Genomic DNA, 22,239 nt, shown 5'->3' on the forward strand with positions numbered 1-22,239 from the left:
TAGAGGGAGGAAAAAGCACAGAGCCATTCCAAAGGGAACACTTCATGCTGCAGACACTTCCTGGGAAAAGCTCGGAGGAGGCTGCTCTGGGTATCAGCAGAAAGGTCATTATAAAAGCAGGGGCAGGACTCAGGGTTAGGATACAGAAAATTCAGAAGTCAAGGAATAAACTGGGTGGATGAAATGGAAAGAGAATCTTTTCCTGGTGCTGTAAGGACATAAAAAAAGAGGTCCAGGAGGAATCTGTTGGAGTGCTGAGTCCACTGAGCAGCACATCTAATGTTATGAGTTGGTTATGGAGGGTTTCTTTATGCTTTTTTTTTTTTTTAATGACTTCTGATCACATCTCTTCATGTTGGGGATTTCAATTTCCTGCCTAAATTTCTTCATGACTCCCATCCTCTTACGTCAATATGGCCTTGAGATAAACAGCCCTTCTCCCTCCTTGCTGTTTGCTCCAGCTGATAACACAGTCTGGAAGTGAAAAAAAAAATCCCAACTCCTTTCTTCCCCTCATTTATCATCCAAGTAGGGAAATCTCAGAGTTGCACACAGAGAGCACGGGATAGAGATCCAGAGGAAAAACAGATGATGGTGTCTACACACATGGATTTGCTGCCCAAAGTCCTGCAGAGATCTGGTCACTGGAGCCCACCCAAAGGAGGGGAAGAGCCCTCCAGACTCCAGTGAAATATCAGAGCTTGACAGACTGTGGTTGCACTTTCTTGTACAGGCACTCACCCCATGGATACCTCAAGTTAGTTGAGTGAATCTGGATCTGAGTCCCACCCTCCCTGAAAAGTGTCACTGAATCCCTAAACACAGCACTGCAAGTCTCCTTGGAGCAGGATCTCCAAAAAATCAGCATGTGGCTGGGAGGTGGACACAGCACTGACAGGAATCCCAAAATCTTGTAGAGCCTCAGTTGTGGGTTTGATCTCACAGAACCATTAAGGTTGGAAAAGACCTCTAAGATCAGCAAGTCCAACCTCACAAAGGACCAGATGCCTATAAATCTTTGATAATTAACTTACTCCCTTTCTATATAAATTAAATGGCAGCAACCATGTGTTTTTAATTTCAAATGAGAAGAAAAATCAGAACCTTCCCAAAGGACCATCTCACATGCATTTGCAAGGTGATTTCTGGTGCCAATCAGACCTTTCCCAAGGTACTGTCTCACCTGCAAGGTGATTTCTGGTGCCAATCAGACCTTTCCCAAAGGACTGTCTCACATGCAAGGTGATTTCTGGTGCCAATCAGGCCTTTCCCAAGGTACTGTCTCACATGCAAGGTGATTTCTGGTGCCAATCAGACCTTTCCCAAGGTACTGTCTCACCTGCAAGGTGATTTCTGGTGCCAATCAGGCCTTTCCTAAGGTACTGTCTCACATGCAAGGTGATTTCTGGTGCCAATCAGACCTTTCCCTAAGGACTGTCTCACATGCAAGGTGATTTCTGGTGCCAATCAGACCTTTCCTAAGGTACTGTCTCACATGCAAGGTGATTTCTGGTGCCAATCAGACCTTTCCCAAGGGACTGTCTCACATGCAAGGTGATTTCTGGTGCCAATCAGGCCTTTCCTAAGGACTGTCTCACATGCAAGGTGATTTCTGGTGCCTTGTTCCAGAGGGCCAACAGAACAAGGTGGAAAGTTGAAAGTGCACAGCTACTTACTGAACTGACAAAGCAGTGCTCAGATTCTCCACTCTCAAACAGGATGACATCTTTGATGAAGACTGCAATGGCTCTCATTATGAAGGACATGAAGAGATGCATGTGGATATAATTTCGAGTGCAGTGCAGCTTTCTGTTGGGAAGAGATGAAACAGTTGTGAATACTCAGGCTGCTCAAATGGATTATTTATCTATTTGCATCTATTTGTTTCTTCTGCTAAGACATGGAGTTACAATGAAACATCACAAGGGGGACAAGGGCTTAAGCTCTGCCAGGGGAAATTCAAGTTGGATATCAGAAAAAAGTTCTTTGCAGAGAGAGTGCTCAGGGATTGGAATGGGCTGCCCAGAGAGGGGGTGGATTCCCCATCCCTGGAGGTTTTTCAGCTGAGCTTGGCCGTGGGACTGAGTGCCATGATCTGGTAAAGGGACTGGAGTTGGACCAAGGGTTGGACTTGATGATCTCGGAGGTCTTTTCCAACCCAATCCATTCTATGAGTCTGTGATTCTGTGATTCTATCAGAAACCCCGAGACAGGCTCTGTTCTGCTGCACAGCACCACAAATCCACTTAAGCCTTTTTAAAGCCACAAAACGTGGCAATCCCCAGATCTGCAGCTTTTCCATTTCTCAGAAAAAACAGCACAAAATACAGTAGGACAGAAAACAGGTCCATCCCAGTGGTCTCCACTGGAAAAGAAATGTCTTCAACTGAGCAGACTGTGCTCAAAATAAAGGGCTGTTTTCTACATGATGTTTGTGCAATAATTCTTTGCAAAGTGGAATGTTTCTTCCAGAAGAGAAATAAATTCTTACCATCTGCTGTCAAGATTAACACATATTACAGGCTTTCTGGAGCAATATGAACTGTATTTTCACTTAAAAATTCCTAATTGGTAATGATACTGAGAGCACCATCAGAATTGTGCTGTTTGTTGCCCGTTAATATTTTAAAGAGGAATTTTGCTCGAGTAGGTTTTTTTTTCCAAGTGGGACTTTACACCAACTAAGCAAAAAGCCCAATACTCTGGAAATGACTACTTTGTACAGACATCAGAACCACAACAGACCTCAAATCAAATTACCACCTCTTAATGAGTCACTGTGCACTGGCAGAGGTTATGCCTCTAATCTCTGATGATGGCAAGATAACGTGACCAAGCTGAGTCCTCTGCACCTGCAGGTGAAGGCAAGAAATTCTGCAGTGTCCCATGAAGGAACAGCATGAACCTCAGCAGTTCATCAGCTTGGCTGGCACCTTGGACCTTGCTGAGATAACCTGCATGTGTGTCTGATTCACTCTCCCCTTGTAAGAGGAGTGGAGAGAACACACGTGCAGTGAAGAGCAAAGTTCTTGGAGGGCGAGGCCACTCCTGGGCTAAGTGTGAGAGTTGGCCTAGAAAAAATAAGTTCTTTCCCATGTGAGGAGATGGAACCACATCCAAAAGGTTCCTCCATTCACAGAGGTCTGATTTTTGCTGTTCTTCCTTCACATGAACAGCTTTATAACAGGAGATTACCCATATGGAGACTTCATTGGAGGCACCCAAATTTAGATGCCTGAATCTATTAGAAAAAATAAAGACCAAGGATTAATAGTCTTAAGGTTCCTTCCAACCCAAACCATTCTCAGATTTTGTGATTCTGGGTAGTTTTGGGGTGTGATTAATCTGTACCATTTTGAATACCTACTTTGAGTAGAAATTCCACAGTATCCAAATATACCATTCTGACCAGGACTCTGGACTACAACAGGTTTATGGGATAATGGCCCCCAATAGAGAGATCCATCATGTGATAATCTGCCTTTACTGAGATGAATCCACCTAAATAATTGGATTTGGGTTGTAACTCTCACACAAAGGCCACAAATCCCACGGTAAAAAGGAGTGGTACCAAAAGATGGAAGAACTTTCCTCCCAAATCCAACTCAGACTTGATAGAAGTTTTTGGCATTTATCTGTAATACCCACAGCCAATAAAGTCTAAAATTTTAACAGCCTCTATGTGACTTTTTTGCTCACAGTCTTACCTGAAGAGACACAGAATGATCATGGCAGCTGTGAGGGCAATGAGTGATAAGGTGTGCCCGATGGTGTAGCCCGTCTTGACCGTGCCATAGAACGCCGTTTGCTGGTGGGAAGGGAAGAGACAAAAAAGGGCTTTCAAAGAGCTGCCAAAATGCATCCAAAAAACCAGCAACACTGACTGGTGAGACAAGGAAATCATCCCTCTCCATTCCTGTCAAACAACTCCAACTCCTTTACATCCAGTAGAGGACATGACTCAAATACCACCAATGTGAATAAGAACATGTCCAGTTGCAGCAGAGCTTGGATCACTCCAAACCCAGTTACACAAGGGGAAGGTTCCTGCTGGAAGGACTCTGGTTTGACACTTGCAGAGGCAGCTCCACAGTGGAACAAGAAGGACTGATGTTCAGCTAAAGACTTCACTGACACTTTGGTGCTGAGGATGAGGAGCTTCAGCTCATTGTGGAACTTTGAGAGCAGAACCCTTTTGGAAACTGGTTTGCTTTGGTGGAAGTTACACATTCTGGTTTGGCAAGTCAGAAGTTCAAACATTCTCACTGACATCACACTGGGTTAGTTCAGAAATAGAGGGTAAGCTGGAAATTGGCTCGTGGCTTTTCTCTTTGGTGGAACACGGAGGGAATCTCTGAGCACCACAGGATTTGAATCCAAGAGGGAATCCCGTTCTGAACAAAATTATGAAATAAGGCAGCAAAGTTCCAGCTCTCCCACATCTCTTTAGCAACACTCTCAATCAATACATTCTGATTTTCAGCTTAAAATAAAAGGACAAAACATCTAATGATAGAAGTGTTTAGACTTTATTTGTTTTAGCAATGAAAAATCTAAGGTTTTATGATAGTCTGACTCACTTTGTGGAAAACCTCAGTTTTTTCCAGCGTTTGACTGACCCTTCTCTGCCTTCCTTGTCCTCCTTTTCTATGAAAAACCCCAACAATCAAAACCACAAGGAGCAGTTTAGACAGAAAATATAAACCCAACCTGGTTTGGAAAAACACTCTTCAGTAATACTGAGAGTTGACATTTTTATTTGTTATTTTCACAGGCCTTGGTAGGTACTTGGTGCTTTACAGAACCAGTGGGGCTGAGATGAGTAGCAACCCTTTCACATCTGCACCAACCACCTTGGAAGGGGCTTAAAAATGACCCTCAAAGCTCCCTGAATATAATCTTCTTTCCAGCCTTACTGGAGTTTGGGATCTCCAAGGCAGCTGAGACTTTTCCGAGAAAAGCAGTCAACCTCCTTCATGTTGGTTGCATCTTTCTCCCATGATCCAGGTTCCTCCTTGATGGCACCAGAGCAGAAGTGTTCCAGGAAAGACCTGGCCAGCAGAAGGAGGGAGTTTGGGGTAGGGGGTCTCTGTCTGAGGAAGGGGCTGCCCCACACCATATTTAGGAGAGCAGAGAAATGGAGGAAAGGACATTAAGGGACATCATAGGAGATGTCAGCAGTGGGGAAGTGGATGGGAACTTTCCAGTGTGAATACAGATATTCCACTTTGCTTCTTAGGGTTATTCCCAGGAGCACAGAAAGTTGTGGGAGTTACCCAACAAGTAATTCCTTGCCTTTATATTTTACAATGACCAGCCCTTGTGTAGAGAGGGATGGTCCTGCTTTAATGCAGTGTATGGGGTCACCTCTGCTCTGGAAACAGCACACAATGACTTCCCACTCTTCATTTGCACTTTCTAATGACAATCAGTTCCTCTTTTACAGATAACAGAGCAGAGAATCTGACCCAAGATCACAATGGAATTGGAATTGCACTCAGAGTTCAGATTACTAAAATATTATTATTAGGAAAACAGGAGGATTTGAAAGGCAGTGAATGTCAGGGTGCCTGGATGGCAGCTGAAGACCTAGACTGATTCACAGCATGAAATGAGGCAGTTTCAGCATTGTCTCTCTGTCTTCTAAAAGCTTCTGCTTAATTTCACAGGAATCTGAGAATAACAATTATTTCAGGTAGATGTTAAATTGAGACTAAATGAGAATTGTCTTCCTTGGTTTCTGTTCAGTAACGTCAACATTTGTCCCTTGATATCTTGGTTTACAAAGGGAAACATTTATGTTTGTAAGAGAAAAAGAAAAGAAATACTGACTTGAGCCCCAAAGTTCCTGAAGTGTTCTGTGCATGGAAGGTTATCAGTCTGTCCTGGACCTCGTGTCCCACACAACCTGCTCTTCTTTTGTGCTATTCCCTTTACTTCTTCCTCCCCAAACACCAATTTATTCCCCCTTCCAAGCCAGTACTGCCTGTTCACCCCCCTCAGGCACCTTTCACACAAACTAGACTTAAACATCACAACAAACCTGCAGAACTCAAGAGCAAATAATTAAGAAAGAATTAAGAGAGCACAATGTGTGTTCTCTTGGTAACGCGACGCTCTGGCACTGCTGCAATCCACTGGGTCGCCAAAGGCCTTCCCAGGAATTCCCAAATCCCCCTGGCAGCTGGGACACAAACCAGGGCTCTGGATGGAGGTCCTTCCCAGAGCAGACCTGGGAATTTTGCAGCTCTGAGCTGGCGCCACAGAGCTTGTTCTGGGGGATGGGACACTTGAGGATGTCAAGTGGAAGGCAGACTAAGGGTCTCTTCAGCAGAGCCCTGAAATTCTTTGTGCAACTTTCCCTTTGTTATTTCCTGTATTCTTGCACTCTTAAAGCTGCCTCAGTTCTGTTCAGATCCTCTGCTAACTCTGTGAGTGCCTTGGCAATGTGTGACCACCATGTGGAATCATGGAATGGGTTGGGTGGGAAGGGACCTTAAAGATCATCCAGTCCCACCCCCTGCCATGGGCAGGGACACCTTCCACCAGTCCAGGCTGCTCCAAGCTCTGTCCAACCTGACCTTGGAAACTTCCAGGGATGGGCAACCTGTGCTAGTGCTGCCCCACTCTCATAGGGATGAATTTCTTCCATTCCCCCCTTCCCATCACTCCATGTCCTTGAGAAAAGCCCCTCTCCAGCCCTTCTGTAACCCTTCTTTAGGTATTGGAAATGTATATTGATTCATTCATTATTGAAGTTCTATGTCCAACATTCACAAACACTGACACAGGTCATAAGGCAGAAAAAAAAAGCATGAGCAGAGGTTTAATATAAACATACTATATAAAAATATAAACATTACATAAAAATAAAAACATTATCTAACAATATAAACACTGCAATACACAGTTGCAGTGAAATATAAAAAGATAAGCTTTTTTTGTTGGCTCTGGGACAGTTACAGGGGACAAGTTTAGATTAGATGCTGAACTTTGAGTTAGGTGAGGGGAATTTTGCTTCCAACACTTGCCATCCCCTTTAGACTTTACCCTTCATGTCTCAGCACGCTGCAAACCAATAACAAACTCCTCCCTGTGTAATGACAACACTCCATAGAGCTAATTATACCTAGGTCAGCTAATTTGTATACAGAGAATATCCCAGACAGCTTGAGAATTTCATTACAGAACTCAGGAATATTGCAGGAAAATGCCTGTTCCTTAAAGAACTCCAGATATTCAGCTGGTTGAGATCAGCAGGGCAGCACTGATGGCAAGTGATTTATATCCTTTTTATCCCTTTTGATGCTTATGTTGCCCCAGAAAGACTGGACTCATACATCAACTAAAGGATAAATATAAATGTGGAGGGCCTGTTTCAAAGCTGACCACGGGAAATGAAGCACTTGAAGTTCTGTGTGGGCATCACACAGACACTGGTATGATCCTTCCAGGTGCTGATTTCCCATCACCACCCTGGAAATTGTGGCTGCCCCATCCCTGGAAGTGTCCAAGGCCAGGTTGGACAGGGTTTGGAACAACCTGGGATAGTGGAAGGTGTCCCTGCCCATGGCAGGGGGTTGGAAAGAGCTGGTGTTTAAGATCCCCTCCAACTCAAACCATTCCATGACTCTATGAAATCAAAGGGAATGTTTCTTTGACCAAACATTTGAACTCTCTTTCCAGGGACCCTCCAGAGGAGCCTTCCCTCTTGAGGAATCAGAGTGGGAATGGAAAAAATTGGGCACAGGAGGACGATGTGACTCTGATATTGATTCCTGGTAAATCTGGATCTCTCCCCATGCAGGTTTACAAACCTCTTCCACAGGAGTGCTGTTGGAATCATATCCACAGGCCACGGTGTAGGGGGCAGGGTACACATCTGACCAGCCCTGGCTGGTGCAATTCCTGGTCACATTCCCTGGAAGGAAGGAGAAAAGGAGGATTTAGAAAGAAACATTCACCTTTCTACTAAACACGTCTGCTTTTTGTGACACAAAAAACAGAGCCCAGTTCTTGTAACACCTGAGTAAAATTCTCATGCTTTTCTCTGTAAAGTTTTCATATTACACAGAACATTTAAATGAGAGAGACTCGTTGGGCTGTAAAGGTCAGGCCTCAAAAACAAAGCACAGATTAACACTGAGGTGCCTACAAAAGTTCTCTTCTAATGGCACAATAATGCCAGTTGTATCAAGACCTTTGGTTGTTGGCACAGCACCAGGATTGTTTGAGAGTGTTATTATCTTATTGCCTTGTTCCTGGAAAACTTTTATCCAAACACATCAGTGAAGCATTTGTGTCTTCCAGCCTGTGAGAAGCTGAGACAGGGAGAGGTGGAGTGCCCATCTCACATGATGCAGGTGAGGTTGGACACCTGGGAACTGAATGCAGCGCTCCAGAGCCAAATGGGAATTCTGGGAAGCCAACTGAGAACCAAACACTCCAAAAATTGGCTGTGAAGGGAGAAAAACCACATCCTGACAACCTGTATTGCCTGTTTTAACATGCAGATTCCAGGGCAGGGAGATTTCCTGGCTTCTGGAGCAGGATCAGTGCCTGGGGCCTCCAAGGAGCTAAAAAGAGCCTTAATTAACATAAGGACATCTCCCTCCTTCAGCCAAAAGCGACAAAACTGAGATTCATGTGGCTCTTTGGTACTCTGGGCTTGCTGGTCCATCCAGGATTGTGAGAACAAAGCACTTCTCACTCTGGAAAACATCTCTGCTTCCTGTCCCAGCTCACCTCAAACCCACAGTGGATTAATTCAGTGAAAGAGGGAGGGACCAGCAAGAGGATGAACCTGACCCTGAGGGGTTTGTAGCCTAAAACACCAAGACACATGTTGGTCATGCAGAAATAAGGAAGCAGCAACACACCCAACACTACACTGCGAATTCCCCCAGCACCTTCTCTTCCCATCCCAGCTCACAGGGATGCCCTCACTGTGTCATTCCATCAGTGCCATCCAGCACTGCCACCCTGACTGGAAAGGTGGTACAACAAACCAGAACAAACAAAGAGAAGTCAAAACTCGCTCCTCAATCAGAAAATGGCATCGCTGAAACCCAACAGCTCTGCAAATATTTCCAACAATGAGGTTCTCTGCACACAAGAGCAAGATTGGCTCAGCAAACAGGACTCAATCCACACTATGGCTGTGAGTCATGGAAAGATTCCAGCATCACCTCCAGAAATTTCTGACAACTGAGTCATGGGAACATCCTCCCAGCCTTGGACTTTGCACTGAAATCAGCAGCAGCCTGACCTGTGGATAAAGTCACCTGCTGAACCCTGGGACAGGTGGATTTTGACACTGAACCTGACCCTGCAATTGGCCTTTAGGACAGATCTGAACTCTGGGAGGTGCCTTTGTTCATTTTCCAGCTGCTCCTCAAGAAGCAGCTCCAGCAGACCTTGGTGCTGCTCCTCAGGCTTTTCCTGCACTGTCTGGTCACTGTTTGGCCACGGTTCAGATTGGGATCATTGGAGATCTTGTGCAAACAAATCAAGGACATGAGTGTTCAGTGCCTTTGTTTTTTTGAGGTGTTACACAATTTCTGTTATTTCTCCATTACAATGGATCTCATTATCTGAACTTCATTCCTTCCCATTTCCTGCTCAAAACTCCTCCTTTCTGTTTGGGGATGACTTTAAATTTCACTGTGGTTTTGATTCTGTTTCTTTTTCTCAGTGAACTGAGAGGTGTTTCAGCTTAATTGTCTCACATTTCTTCTTTTGAATTGCATTTCCTCAGAATTGTTTGGTTATTTTAGAATTCTTGCTGCTCTCAAGAATATTTTAAAAAATTGCCTTCTGCAGATGCAGAAACTCAGGGAGAGTGAAGCCCAATGACACAGACCACTAGGATGAAAAAAATAATAATAAAAATTACTCTGATTTTAGAGGAACTCACTTCCCACAAAAGTTTTCCTACCACCCTTTGCTGCTCATGTCACTTTTGGAGGTGCAAATTCACCCACATGGTGTGATACAAGAAACCTTTCTAATAATTCACCAGAAAACTGAGAGGTCTAAAATGTACAAGGTTAGAAAATAAAAGATTTTACCACACCACGATTTGGCTCAAGGGAGGGATGATGTTTCCCTTCAGCCCAAACAACATTTCTAATTATTATTATTTACCAGATTACTTTCTATATTGAAAAAAGCCCATAAAATTTAGAAAAGAGCCTCACAAGATTAACTCTTACTCTGAAATATTAATGTTTTTATGTTTGAAGGTCAATTCCCAGCTCTGTCACAGCCTCTCAGAGAAAATCCAGCCAGTTCTTGTGGTCTCCCTTCCTCTCAGTTTCTCCAGCAGGTTTTGGTAATAAAGTTTGATTATTTGTCAATAGAAAGGCAATTCTTTTCAAAGCACCAGAAGTTCTGTATGTGTATTTTACAAAAATGTTTCTCACTATTTTTGTGACCCAACTTTTCCCTCGAATGATGCAACAATGAAGTAACAAGTGGCAGTATCAGAACACACAGAGCTTATAGACTTAAAAATGGTACCTCCAGCCTTTGGAAGTTCACCAGATTTTCCCAAAAATTCTCATTTCCTATCAGAGTGGAGCTAAAACTTTTTAAACTGCATTTCTGAAGAATTGATGGGAAAGGAGAGCAGAGGTTTGTAACTCAGTTAGATGTAATTAGCAATGCAGAGTGGAGGAGATTCACTGAGACGTGGAAAGCATCCTACTGCCAGGAGGTTTGTGCTCCAGGATCTTCTCCAGGTTATGGAAAATGAAAGTTCAAGCCCCTGGGGTGAACAGTCCCCTCACTCTGCTGGTATTACTTGGCAGCTGTAAAATAATCTGCTTTTTATGGGGTTTGTATTTCATTTCGATCAGAAATGTGAGCGCTGTCAAACTGCTCCTCAAAGCAACGAGTTTTTCCATTAAAAAAAATAAAATCACAAAGAGTTTCACTTGAAAAAGCCACAACTGACTCTCATTTATGATAACAATAACCTTGTAATGTCTTCCAAGAACTCAGTTTCCTGCTTTCACAGAATCACAGAATGGTTGGGTTTGGAAGAGTCCTTTGGGGGTCACCTGGTCCAAAGCCCCTGCTCAAGAAGGATCACCTAAAAGTGCCTGAATGGAAGCATGGCCAGATGCCTTTTGGATAGTCTTGGGATCCTTCATGGATGGAGACTGCACAACATCTCTGGGTGACCCGTCACCCTCACAGCAAAAAGTGTTTCCTCATGTTCAGAAGGAGCTTCCTGTGTTTTAGTTTAGTCAGGGTTAGAAAATGCAAAAAGGAGGGAAGGCAAATGGACTGAAGTGTTTCCAGTGGAGTGTAAATTAGACAAAATCACTCCCTCCAGGATGGTGTGAGATATCCAGGCTTGGTAGAGGCTCCAGAATTGCTGAGGTGAGTACTGAGCAAAGCATCCCAGGGAGACAATCTCAGGGACCTCAGCACCTCAAGTCTTCCACTGCTGTCATTTCTCTCTGCAGGCATCAGGCCAGAGGAGGTCAAAGATGAGTTTGTAAAGGTAACAAGGTGATGACTTTTCATGAGTCTCCCTGCCAGGGAGGAGGGGATGGATGAACTAAGGGAGCAAAGTAACAGTGCAGAAATGAAAGGGGGAGGGGGAAAGTCAGTTGTCTAGAGGTGGCAAATAAAATCATAGAATCACAGAATGGATTGGGTTGGAAAAGACCTCTGAGATCATCAAGTCCAACCCTTGGTCCAACTCCAGTCCCTTTACCAGATCATGGCACTCAGTGCCACGGCCAAGCTCACCTTAGAAACCTCCAGGGATGGGGAATCCACCCCCTCTCTGGGCAGCCCATTCCAATCCCTGAGCACTCTCTCTGCAAAGAATTTTTTCTCATCTCCAACTTCAATTTCCCCTGGCAGAGCTTGAGCCCATCGGGCCCCCTTGTCCTATTGCTGAGTGCCTGGGAGAAGAGACCAACCCCCACCTGGCCAGAACTTCCCTTCAGGCAGTTCCAGACAGTGCTGAGGTCACCTCTGAGCCTCCTCTTCTCCAGGCTAAACACCCCCAGCTCCCTCAGCCTCTCCCCACAGCACTTGTGCTCCAGTCCCTTCTCCAGCCTCGTTGCTCTTCTCTGGTTCCGCTCCAGCCCCTCAAGATCTTTCCTGACCTGAGGGGCCCAGAACTGAACACAACACTCAAGGTGTGGCCTCCCCAAGGCAGAGTCCAGGGGAAGGGTCACTGCCCTGGGCCTGCTGGCCACGCTACTTTTGATACAGGAATGTGTAAAGGTAATTCTTACACAAGCTAAAGAAACTACAGTGAGGAGAACCAGGATGGGAAACCAAGCAGATTCCAAAAACTTGCTGTGGCATAAAGGTCACTGCTTACAGGAGGGAATTCAAGTGTAAATAAGAAGCAGGATGACTTTTGGCTCATTTGTATTGATGTTAATGACAGTCAGCACATAAACCACTATTGAAAGGCAAGGGGTGAAGCCACAGGCCTGAATAACCAGTTCTGGGCAGGTTTCCTGCAGCAGTGCCCGAAAGGCTCACGGGAAGCATCTCAGGCCACAACTGTTCCATTAACTCCCCACATTTCTCAGCCCATCCTGAGGCAGGAGCTCTGCCCTTTGCAGATGTGCTGCCCACATAGTGGCTGAGCCCCAGAGAGCAGGGCAGGGTCTTCTTCTCAAGGTCAACAGCAGCCAGTCTGCAGCATCCTGAACACCACCCAGGGAGGATGGACCTCCTAAGTCACTGTAAACTGTATTTGTTTGGTTTTTTTTCAGTGACCACAGTAAAACATTGGCCCAGGTTGCCCAGAGAGGTGGTGGATGCCCTATCCCTGCAAACATTCAAGGTCAGTTTGGAGGGGACTCTGAGCCACCTGATCTGGTTGAAGATGTCCCTCCTCATTGCAAGGATGTTGGAGTAGATGACCTTTAAAGGTCCCTTTCAACCCAAATCATTCCCTAATTCTATGATACTATACAAAGAATCATAAAATGGTCTGGGTTGGAAGGGACTTCAAGTAGCTGCAACCCCCTGCCATGTATGTATGTGCAATAAAACACAGCCCTTCCTCAGGCACTCTGTCAGAATCACAGAATATTCTGAGGTGGGAGGGACCCACAGGGATCAGCAAAGTCCAACAATCCCATCCTGTGCCTGAGAGGATCATCCAAACACTCCTTGAGCTCTGTCAGCCTTGAGGCCGTACCCACTGCCCTGGGGAGCCTGTTCAGTGTCCACCACCCTCTGGGGGAAGCATCTTTTCCTAATAACCAACCCAAACTCCCCTGACACAGCTTCAGGCCATTCCCCGGGGTCCTTACTGTGGTCACCACAAAGCAGAGCTCAGTGCCTGTCCCACTTCCCCCCATGAGGAAGTTGCAGACTGTAGAGGTCTAGTAGGAGGACTTGGCCTGTATTCCTTGAAAATCTGCTCCCAGTGTGCCATGGAGACCCCCCCATGTTTCTTTTCAGAAAAACATTACAATAAACCAACAACAAACAAACACCAAAACCACCTGTAAATTCAAGATGGAAATGTCTAAGTACTCCTCTTTTTAAATCAGTTTTTGGATATTCAGATTTTACTATTTAAGTGTTTTCTGAGAAGAGAAGAATTCTCTTCTTTTCTTCATGTCCCACACAATTCTTATCCTTTTTTTTTGGCTGGATTGACAAATAACAATGAATTGACAATAGTGATACTGATCAGGAGACAAGGAGAATTTCCTCTTTTCTTACTAATTTTTTCCTCCCAATTGGATGAAGAACTGTTGAATCCTCTTAGGAAGCAGAGCAGGATAAGCAGCTAAATGCCTTTATGGCTTTGCATCTTGCACATCCTGGTGATGGGGGAACTATCCTCTCAGGTGGAGGTTGGAGGTGAGCTGTTCTCCCACACACATCACCACTGACTTTATCTTATTCCTGAACTCTTGAGTTTTTCTTACCTGTTTCGAACATTTCTGATATTTCTGTTCTTTATACTGTTGGTTTTCACTTGTACCTTCCAGCTCTACCAGCCTTGCAATTCCTGTGTCAAAACATCCTCCACATGTTTGGTTTTGCCCTGCTGAGGGACAGTTCCACTAATTCTCTGTTCCACCATGGAACAACCATTCCCCACCTGCTTTGCCCACAACATCCATGACTCTGTTTGCCTCTGGCTCTTTCAACCCACATTTTTACAGTTGGAAGAGCATTAATCTCATTTTGTTTAATGTCTGTCCATACATTTAATTCATACATCATTCCACTGACAGTGGTCCTGTTCTCCTTTGGACATGAACCTTCCACTACCACCTGATGGACCTGCTCAGCTGCACTTCCCATGAGCTCTCCTGGCTTCAACCTTCTTCCCACCACTGTCCACACAAAGGGCTGACTCCAGACCTTCTTCCTCTGCCTCCAGGATCCTCATATTCCTATATAAGGGATCTTTGTTCCACAGTGAATATTTCTTCTCATCACTGCTCCTTGGGGAAATTGAGAGGTGATGTTTGATGTTCTACACCCAAACAGTGCCCACACCACTGATTAACTGGAGCAGAATTTCAGCAACAGGAACAAACACAGGCAAACCTTCTCACTCATTTCCCTGATTTATAAATATATTTGGGAAGGATGTGGAAGAGCCATGAATCAAAGTGACTTTGCAGATTGGGTTCTATCAACCAGTAAAGGGCCTGGTAGAGAAATGATGGGATTTATTCATGACATAGAGGAAGAGAAGGGAGGAGTTAGAGGAACAAAGCCAAAACCAGAACATTTTCTTTATCAAGAAATGTTTGATCTGAGTAGGAGTTAAAACACTGAACAGGTGAACTGAATAAATGCAGAAGGCTGTTGTCTATGTCTGGCTTTTAAGGGTTTTCTCTTACTCATTTTCTTTTAGCCTCTCATCTGTTTCAAACACACACTTCAGACTCAGAGATATGTCTGAAAGTTTGTCTTTGAGGTGCAGTTTTAGCTCTTTGATCTTAGTGGAAAAAAACCTCTTATTGGCTTTTAGTGGGAGCTTGAATTCACACAAAGAGAGAGAAGGTCAATCATTGCTCAGGAGTGTTTGCTTTTACCCCCCTCTTGCTTCCCTTGCCCTTTTCTGTAACAGCCTCTAGAGCAGAGGGGAAGGTCTGCTCTGACCAGCAATGTCCTTCCTGCTTCTCCCTCATCATCTTCCATGGTCACAAATCGATTTTTTCCAGCAGAAGCCATTAAAGGAATAGCAATTCTTATCACTTACTCCTCTTGAGATGCTGCTGAGCCCACTGGCACATCTCTAGCTCCATTTTGATTATTGATCCATCCCACTCTTCCTGGGAAACACTTGAGACCTGCACACATCTACAGCTGGCTCTAAACTGGGTGCTGAGGTGCTTAAACCTGGGAAAACTTGGAGGGGGGGTGGGGGGGAAGTCATGACAAGGTGTTTTCCAAACTCACTTTCTCTGCCTCAGCCATGATCTCACAAGATCATTCTGTCAGTGCAATTCCCGCTGAGTTTCTAGTCTTGTTTGGTATTTAATGCCACAGTAGAACCCATGGCATGATGTGAGCACATCATGTGGCACACACAGAGCCTTCCTCTTCTTCATTTGCTAATTTTCACATCACTTGGCCTGCAGTTGTTAAAGCCACATTTCCACTGCCCTGAAACTTCCTGCACCCTGTTTTTGGGACAATCCTCCCTTTTCCCTTATCTGCCTTTCCCCTTCCTGCACTTTCTAAGTGTGAAGACTTCGATCTTTAATAAATACAGGCAATTCCTCCCTTCCTGACATCACTTGTTCCCCTTAATTAGGCACTTTTTGTGAACTGTTGGTTTTCTCACACTGAGAGCAGAGCTGTCAAACTTAAGGACAAATTCCTCACTAGATCCTTTGATAATGCAATCACAGCATTGCAGGAAACACCAAGAGGAAAAAGCAGCACATTTCTGGGTAGGGGGAGGTACAGCAACTCCAAAACCATGGTAAGAGTGGGCTTTAAACCTCAGGACCTCCCCATGGTGTGCAGGGCTATCACTGGGCATACAGGACTTGGGGTGCTCTGTAGGGTGGTGGAGAGGTCCAGCTGCTCATCAAAACACCTTCTAAGCATCAGAGGAGGGAGGCACACACACTGAGACACCTCAACTGCAGATAAATCACAGGATAATAGAATCATAGAATCCTGTAGGTTGGAAAAGACCTTTAAGATCGTTGAATCCAACCATTAACTTGGCACTGCCAAGTCCATCATCAAACTTTGTCCCCAAGTGCCACAGACACGTTTTTAACACCTCCAGAGATGGTGCTGGCACCAATTCCCTGGCAAGGATCTGGTCCAATGTCTGATCACCCTTTCAGAAAAAAAACTTTCCCCAACACCCAATTTAAACCTCCCCTGGTACCACTTGAGGTCATTTGCTCTTGTCCTGTTGCTTGTTACTTGTGAGAAGAGACTGACCCCAACCTGGCTATAACCTCCTTTTAGGGAGCTGTAGAGAGTGAAAAGACCTTCCCTGAGCATCTTTTTCTGCAGATAATTCTGCCTGTGTGGTAGGAAGGCACATTTGGACAGCAGAGCAGGTTGAGGGCTCTCAGTGAACAAACCTCCACAACAAATGCACTCAACTGCCTGTTTCCTTTTAAAGGAGCATTGTAGTAAATAAACAGTGGCTCTGGTTCATTTTTGAGTTCTTTATAATAGTAGTGATGTCTTATTATCTGTTGCTCATCCTTCTCCTCCCTGTATTCAATTTTTGTCCCAGTTTCAAAAGCAATAAAGAATAAAAAGTGCTCTTGAGGGACAGGAAAGGAGAGGGGAAATAAATTTAGAGCAGCAGAGGAAAAAAAAGGAGTTTGGCAAGCACAAAACTCAGTGAGTGGGATTCCAGAGCTTGGTTATGACCCTCCTCACCTCCTTAAGTCAATTCATCTCACAGCTGAAGCTTAAAACCTGTCAGTGCTAATTTATACTGTTCAACTTGTGCATGATGGACAATTGGCTTTTGGACAAAGTGTGAGAAATAAATCCCTATTAAAAATGTCATATTCCATGTATTAAAAGAAAGCTGGAAGGCTCTGGCCAAGGGACAGCAAGCAATGCACTTTAATAATGGAAGGTGCCAAAAATATTTTCATCTGTCTCCTTCACACAGTACTGATGAATGTCATGAGAAAATGAAAATTTTTCTGGATCTGTGAATGCCATAAAAAATTAATGTCAAGTGACATCAGGACTGGGGTAGGTATTTTAAGCCTTCTAAATGCCATGAGATATTTTATCCTTTGTTTTCCATGAGATGGGATGTTAGTAATTTGAAGAGCATCATCTCAGTTAGGCAGGAAAATCACATTAACTCTTTGTTTGCCTCTATTTCACCCTCTTCCAGCTATAAATACACAAAAAGATCTTCCCTTGCTCACAGCTTGATAAAAGCTTTCATGTTGCTGCAGAGGGATCAAAGAGTGCCACACAAACATGAACCAGATGATTGAGTTCCTTGAAAGCTCTTCAGTGGGACTCCCTCACCACGACAAAGGAAGAGCTGCTTCAGAAACTTCAATGACATTAATTTTACAACAAATCCTCTAAAACAAGAGGAAATCTTCCCCTTCCTTTTGTGCCAGCCCATCCCTGCTTCCCACAGCTGGATGTGGCTGCACAAAGTGGATGGCTCAGGGCACATTCTGCCCTGTTTCCAGGAGGAGATGTGGGACACACACCCTGCAGGGCTGGGATTCATCCAGGCTGGAGGGCATTCCCACCTGCCAGAGGGCATTCCCACCTGCCAGGGGGCATTCCCACCTGTCAGAGGGCACTCCCACCTGTAAGAGGGCACTCCCACCTGCCAGAGGGCATTCCCACTGCCAGAGGGCATTCCCACCTGCCCGAGGGCATTCCCACATGCCAGGGGGCATTCCCACCTGCCAGAGCCACTCCAGGGCATTGCATTGTAAAGGGAGAGAAACTTGTGGTTAATCAATGTTAGAAAACTCATCCTGAATTCAAAGTCTAAAACCAGCTGAGCTGCAGCTCTAAGGAGCCCATGAAGGGACTGGAGCACAAGTGCTGTGGGAGAGGCTGAGGGAGCTGGGGGTGTTTAGCCTGGAGAAGAGGAGGCTCAGAGGTGACCCCAGCACTGTCTGGAACTCCCTGAAGGGAAGTTCTGGCCAGGTGGGGGTTGGTCTCTTCTCCCAGGCACTCAGCAATAGGACAAGGGGGCACGATGGGCTCAAGCTCTGCCAGGGGAAATTGAAGTTGGAGATGAGAAAGAAATTCTTTGCAGAGAGAGTGCTCAGGCATTGGAATGGGCTGCCCAGAGAGGGGGTGGATTCCCCATCCCTGGAGGTTTTTCAGCTGAGCTTGGCTGTGGCACTGAGTGCCATGACCTGGTAAAGGGACTGGAGTTGGACCAAGGGTTGGACTTGATGATCTCAGAGGTCTTTTCCAAGCCAAACGATTCTATGATTTCTCACCTCTGATTGTAAAACCAGCTCAGAGACTTGTGGAAAACTCTAAAATCAGTTGCTATGATGCTGTTTCAGATGGGAAACTGGTTTCCCAAATGTAGCACCAGTTGAGGAACCCTTGTGGATCCCTCACGGTATCTCAAACAGTCCCAGATGCTCATGGTGAGGAACCTGAATGGAGCCCTCTGTGCCCATGGGGTAGGAGCTCAGCACCTGCATTTATAGAATCATAGAATTGATTGGGTTGGAAAAGACCTCCGAGATCATCGAGTCCAACCCTTAATTTCTACCACATTAAACACAAAATTCACCAACAACATCCCAAGAGCTGCTCAGGTTCCTGCATACACATTCTGCTGCCTACACTGACCAGATGAAGGTTTTTTGAGATATTCTTAGATACCTCATAGACCCAACGACTCAAACATTGTGGGAGATCTTCACCTTTCTGTAGGGGAATATGGAGACCAGGATGTCTCAGAACATCTCAGAGAACAGCAGTTGCACCTGAATGGGCAAGTTAATTGGTTCTCCATCCTCCCACAGAATTAAAGGCATCTCACTTTCCTCAACACAGTCACAACAATTTTTATATATATTTATGTATATAAATGTATAAGAAACGGTATCATAGGATCATTAAGGTTAGAAAACACCTCTAAGATCATCAAGTCCAACCACTAATCTCACACTGCCAGGTCCACCACGAAACCATGTCCTTAAAAACCACCTCTAGATTTTTGAGCACTTCCAGGGACAAAGAATCCATCAGTTCCCTGGGCTGCCTGATCCAATGCTTGACCTGTATACATATCTATATATCTATCTATATATCTATGTCTATCTATCTATCTATCTATGATCAAATATACACAATATTTTCCTCTGATGGGATGATATATTAGAAAAACTTCTTGAAGGGTTTTTTTCTTCCAGTTTAACTAACTCTGATGGGTCTCCAAAACCCAGTGAGTGAATTCTGTGCTCAGGGAAGGGCACAGAGCAGGAACAGCAGGCAATTATTCCATGGGGCCGAACCAAAGCACAGGAGATTTGTCCTTCAAGATGTGATATCCCAGCAGCTTCTGCCTGTTTTCCCTGAGTGTTGACACAAGAGTGATGAACTACTGGGGAATTTTTGAAACAGGGAAGTCAGGATGTTGAATTTTCCTTCTGCAAAGAATTTTGGTGTGGCCTTGGGCAAGGCAGGTGATCAGGGTGAGCTGGTTAATGAGTGCAGTGTTAAACAGGGAGGATATTGTATCCTTGCTCCCATTCATGTCCTTCCCACGTGTTTGGACTGCAAGGCTCTAAAAGTGGAGAGTTACCAGCTCCATGCACGACCTCCAGTGCAAAAGAGCCTGCAGGGCTACTATAATAAAAAGAGTGAAAGAATAACCATAAACTACTACCAGGAGACAAACAATCCTGTTGCTGCACAGCCCCTTGAGACCTGAGATGGAAATGAAAACTTCCCAAACACCCCAAAGAGTGATTTAAGATACTTTCTCCATTAACCTTCCCTGCCTGTTATTTGTCAGGTTAAATTTCTTGGCCTGTGGCCAAATTTGTCATTTCAGAAGAGGAAAATTATTCCGTGAGGTTTCAGCTTGTTTGTTTTCTGTCAGAGGCTTAAAGAATGATGGTGCTAAACTGCTCACTTTGTACAACAAACACACTGTTTCCCAGGTTGACTCCATTTTCACTGCACAGCATCCATCTGGAGCCATTTGTGCATCCCTGTGATCCAGAGTACAGGGAGGATGCTCTGATGGTCTGGAAACTCCTGCAGGGTTTGGAAACCTCCTTTACCTTGGTCAAAGGGCTTGTTTCTCCCTCTGATTGTACCACAGAGTTTCCCCCCTGGGATATGATGTGAAAACCCCCTGGCAGTAAAGCCATAAACCCATTTTTGGGATTTGCTTACCAAGAAAAGAGGTGAGGAATCTGAAGTACTTTGGGCAAGGTCGTACCACAACTTCTCCCACCTCTGCTTCAGGCCAGCACGTGATGTTGTCCCACTGCCTCCTGCAACCTGGGGAACAGAGAAAAACAGGTGGTAGGTCACACACAAGTTGTGTCTGCAAAGGTGTGGGGAGCCAAACACCTCAGTGCAGGCACCTTTTGGCACTGAAATATTTCATTTAAACATGTAGTTCTCAGCTACTCCACTCACTGAAATTCAGCAGTGGTGGGGTCTGGGATCTTCCAGAAATCAGCATGGAATGGAGAGCAGATCAGGCAAATCAGAGCTCAGAGAGCAACGCCTTTTATAAGATCAAAAAGGCAAAACTGCCTAATCAAATATCCCTCTCCCTTGTCCTTATTTAAAGCAGGCATTAAAACACCTGATGTGAATATGTGAGATGTTGTTCCCTTCCCTCTCTGCTTCCCCCAACCTTCTGTCCTCAGCTCTCTGTGGATGTTGGTGCAGGTGGGACACCCCAATCTATGCAAGTTTGGAATGCAGGGAGGAAACACAGGGCTTGGTGAAAATCAGGCATTTCTGAAGATTTTCTGCATAGAATAAACACTTTCTGGAGAAAGAAAGAAAGAAAAATGGCACATCCTCTCTACAGAGTTACAGTCACTCTGATTTTGCCCTTTTATTTCTCAAAAGGCATTAATAACACCCCACCCAGGCTGCACTGTTGAATAATGTAACATTAACACTGAAGCCAAAAGGAGTTGGGAGACCTGAATTAAATAATTAAAGAAAAAAAGAATTCAGACATTATTTTGCCTAAATATGCTGCCTATTTTAGAATTCCTGGTAGAAATTTGAAAAAAAAAAAAAACCCAGCATTTAAATTTCCAACAGAGAGACTCTTCAATTGCTGCCTGGGTCACACAGATGGGTTGTCAACACACCTCCCTTCTCCCAGCACCTCTGCTCTCAGATATTTGCCATGCCCTGAATTGCAGCACTTGCCCCAGTGTGGCTAAAATGCTGCTGTTCAGGTCAACAGCCCAAGAGAAGAAGTTGGGATGTGAAGAAGAAAGAGTTGAGAAAACACCTCTCGGGTGGGAGCAAAAGCAGCTGGGAAACCACCATCAAACTGCACCACTTGGGAATTCCATCCTGATCCCAAATTCCTCCTTTAAATCCTCTTTTACCCCCTGAGCTAAGGGCTGGTGGCACCGGCAGCCTGGGCTGTCTCAGATGAGTAAGGAGAGCACACAAAAAGGCTTTGAAGCTGAAAAAGAACCCTCAGCTCGCTTTCAAAGTGATTTCTGAAGAAATCACTCCCTTTTTTTCCTCTCCCTTCCTTCCTGAACAAGCTGAACTTTTCAAACTAAGTTCTCAGGTGAGTTTATCAGAGCTTGAAGAATGGAATGACTGATGGTATCCTCTCTGTGCATGCTCTGCTGAAGAGTTCATTAAAATTCAGTTTTCAGGTTCCTCAGCTCAGGTGCAAAGCTCAGTTTCCACAGCCTCACAATTATCTGCCACCAAACACCCAGCAGCTCCAAAAGGATTAAGATATTAAAGATTCAGGCCATGGAAAATGGATGATTTCATGACAGGATATTTCCTGCTCTACAATCTTTTCCTCCAGGAACCTCAATAAATTCTAGTGAGCCCATTACCTCAGGACAGGTTATAATGCAAAATAAAATACAAGGTGATAGTATCAGATGGCTTTTTAAATGTCCTGAATTGTGCACTTGGAGAGATTTTGTGATCTGTATCTTCTTCCTGTGTTGACATTTTCCCCCACCACCTGCAGTGTGTGAAGAAAGCTTTGAGGTGTTCACTTCTGTAAGAAAACCTTTCTTTGATTAAAAGAAACTGAAGATATGCAAG

General features: G+C 44.7%; 1 protein-coding gene across 2 annotated transcripts in view; it reads right to left on the reverse strand.

Moving 5' to 3' along the window:
- The window catches only part of VIPR1 (vasoactive intestinal peptide receptor 1), a 114,222-nt gene that overhangs the window by 35,439 nt on the left and 56,544 nt on the right, over positions 1 to 22,239 (reverse strand). For both annotated transcript variants that reach the window (XR_011698244.1, XM_071559932.1), the window contains exons 3-6: positions 20,359 to 20,466; positions 7,818 to 7,921; positions 3,708 to 3,808; positions 1,677 to 1,809 (exon numbers count right to left, since the gene is read on the reverse strand). Coding sequence is in view for 1 of the 2 variants with exons in the window: in XM_071559932.1 (XP_071416033.1) it covers positions 1,677 to 1,809; positions 3,708 to 3,808; positions 7,818 to 7,921; positions 20,359 to 20,466 (446 nt within the window). In the remaining variant the exon portion in view is untranslated. The remainder of the gene's footprint in view (positions 1 to 1,676; positions 1,810 to 3,707; positions 3,809 to 7,817; positions 7,922 to 20,358; positions 20,467 to 22,239) is intronic.

This window comes from Pithys albifrons, chromosome 7 (genome assembly GCF_047495875.1).
Source record: "Pithys albifrons albifrons isolate INPA30051 chromosome 7, PitAlb_v1, whole genome shotgun sequence".
Taxonomy (NCBI): Eukaryota; Metazoa; Chordata; class Aves; order Passeriformes; family Thamnophilidae; genus Pithys; species Pithys albifrons.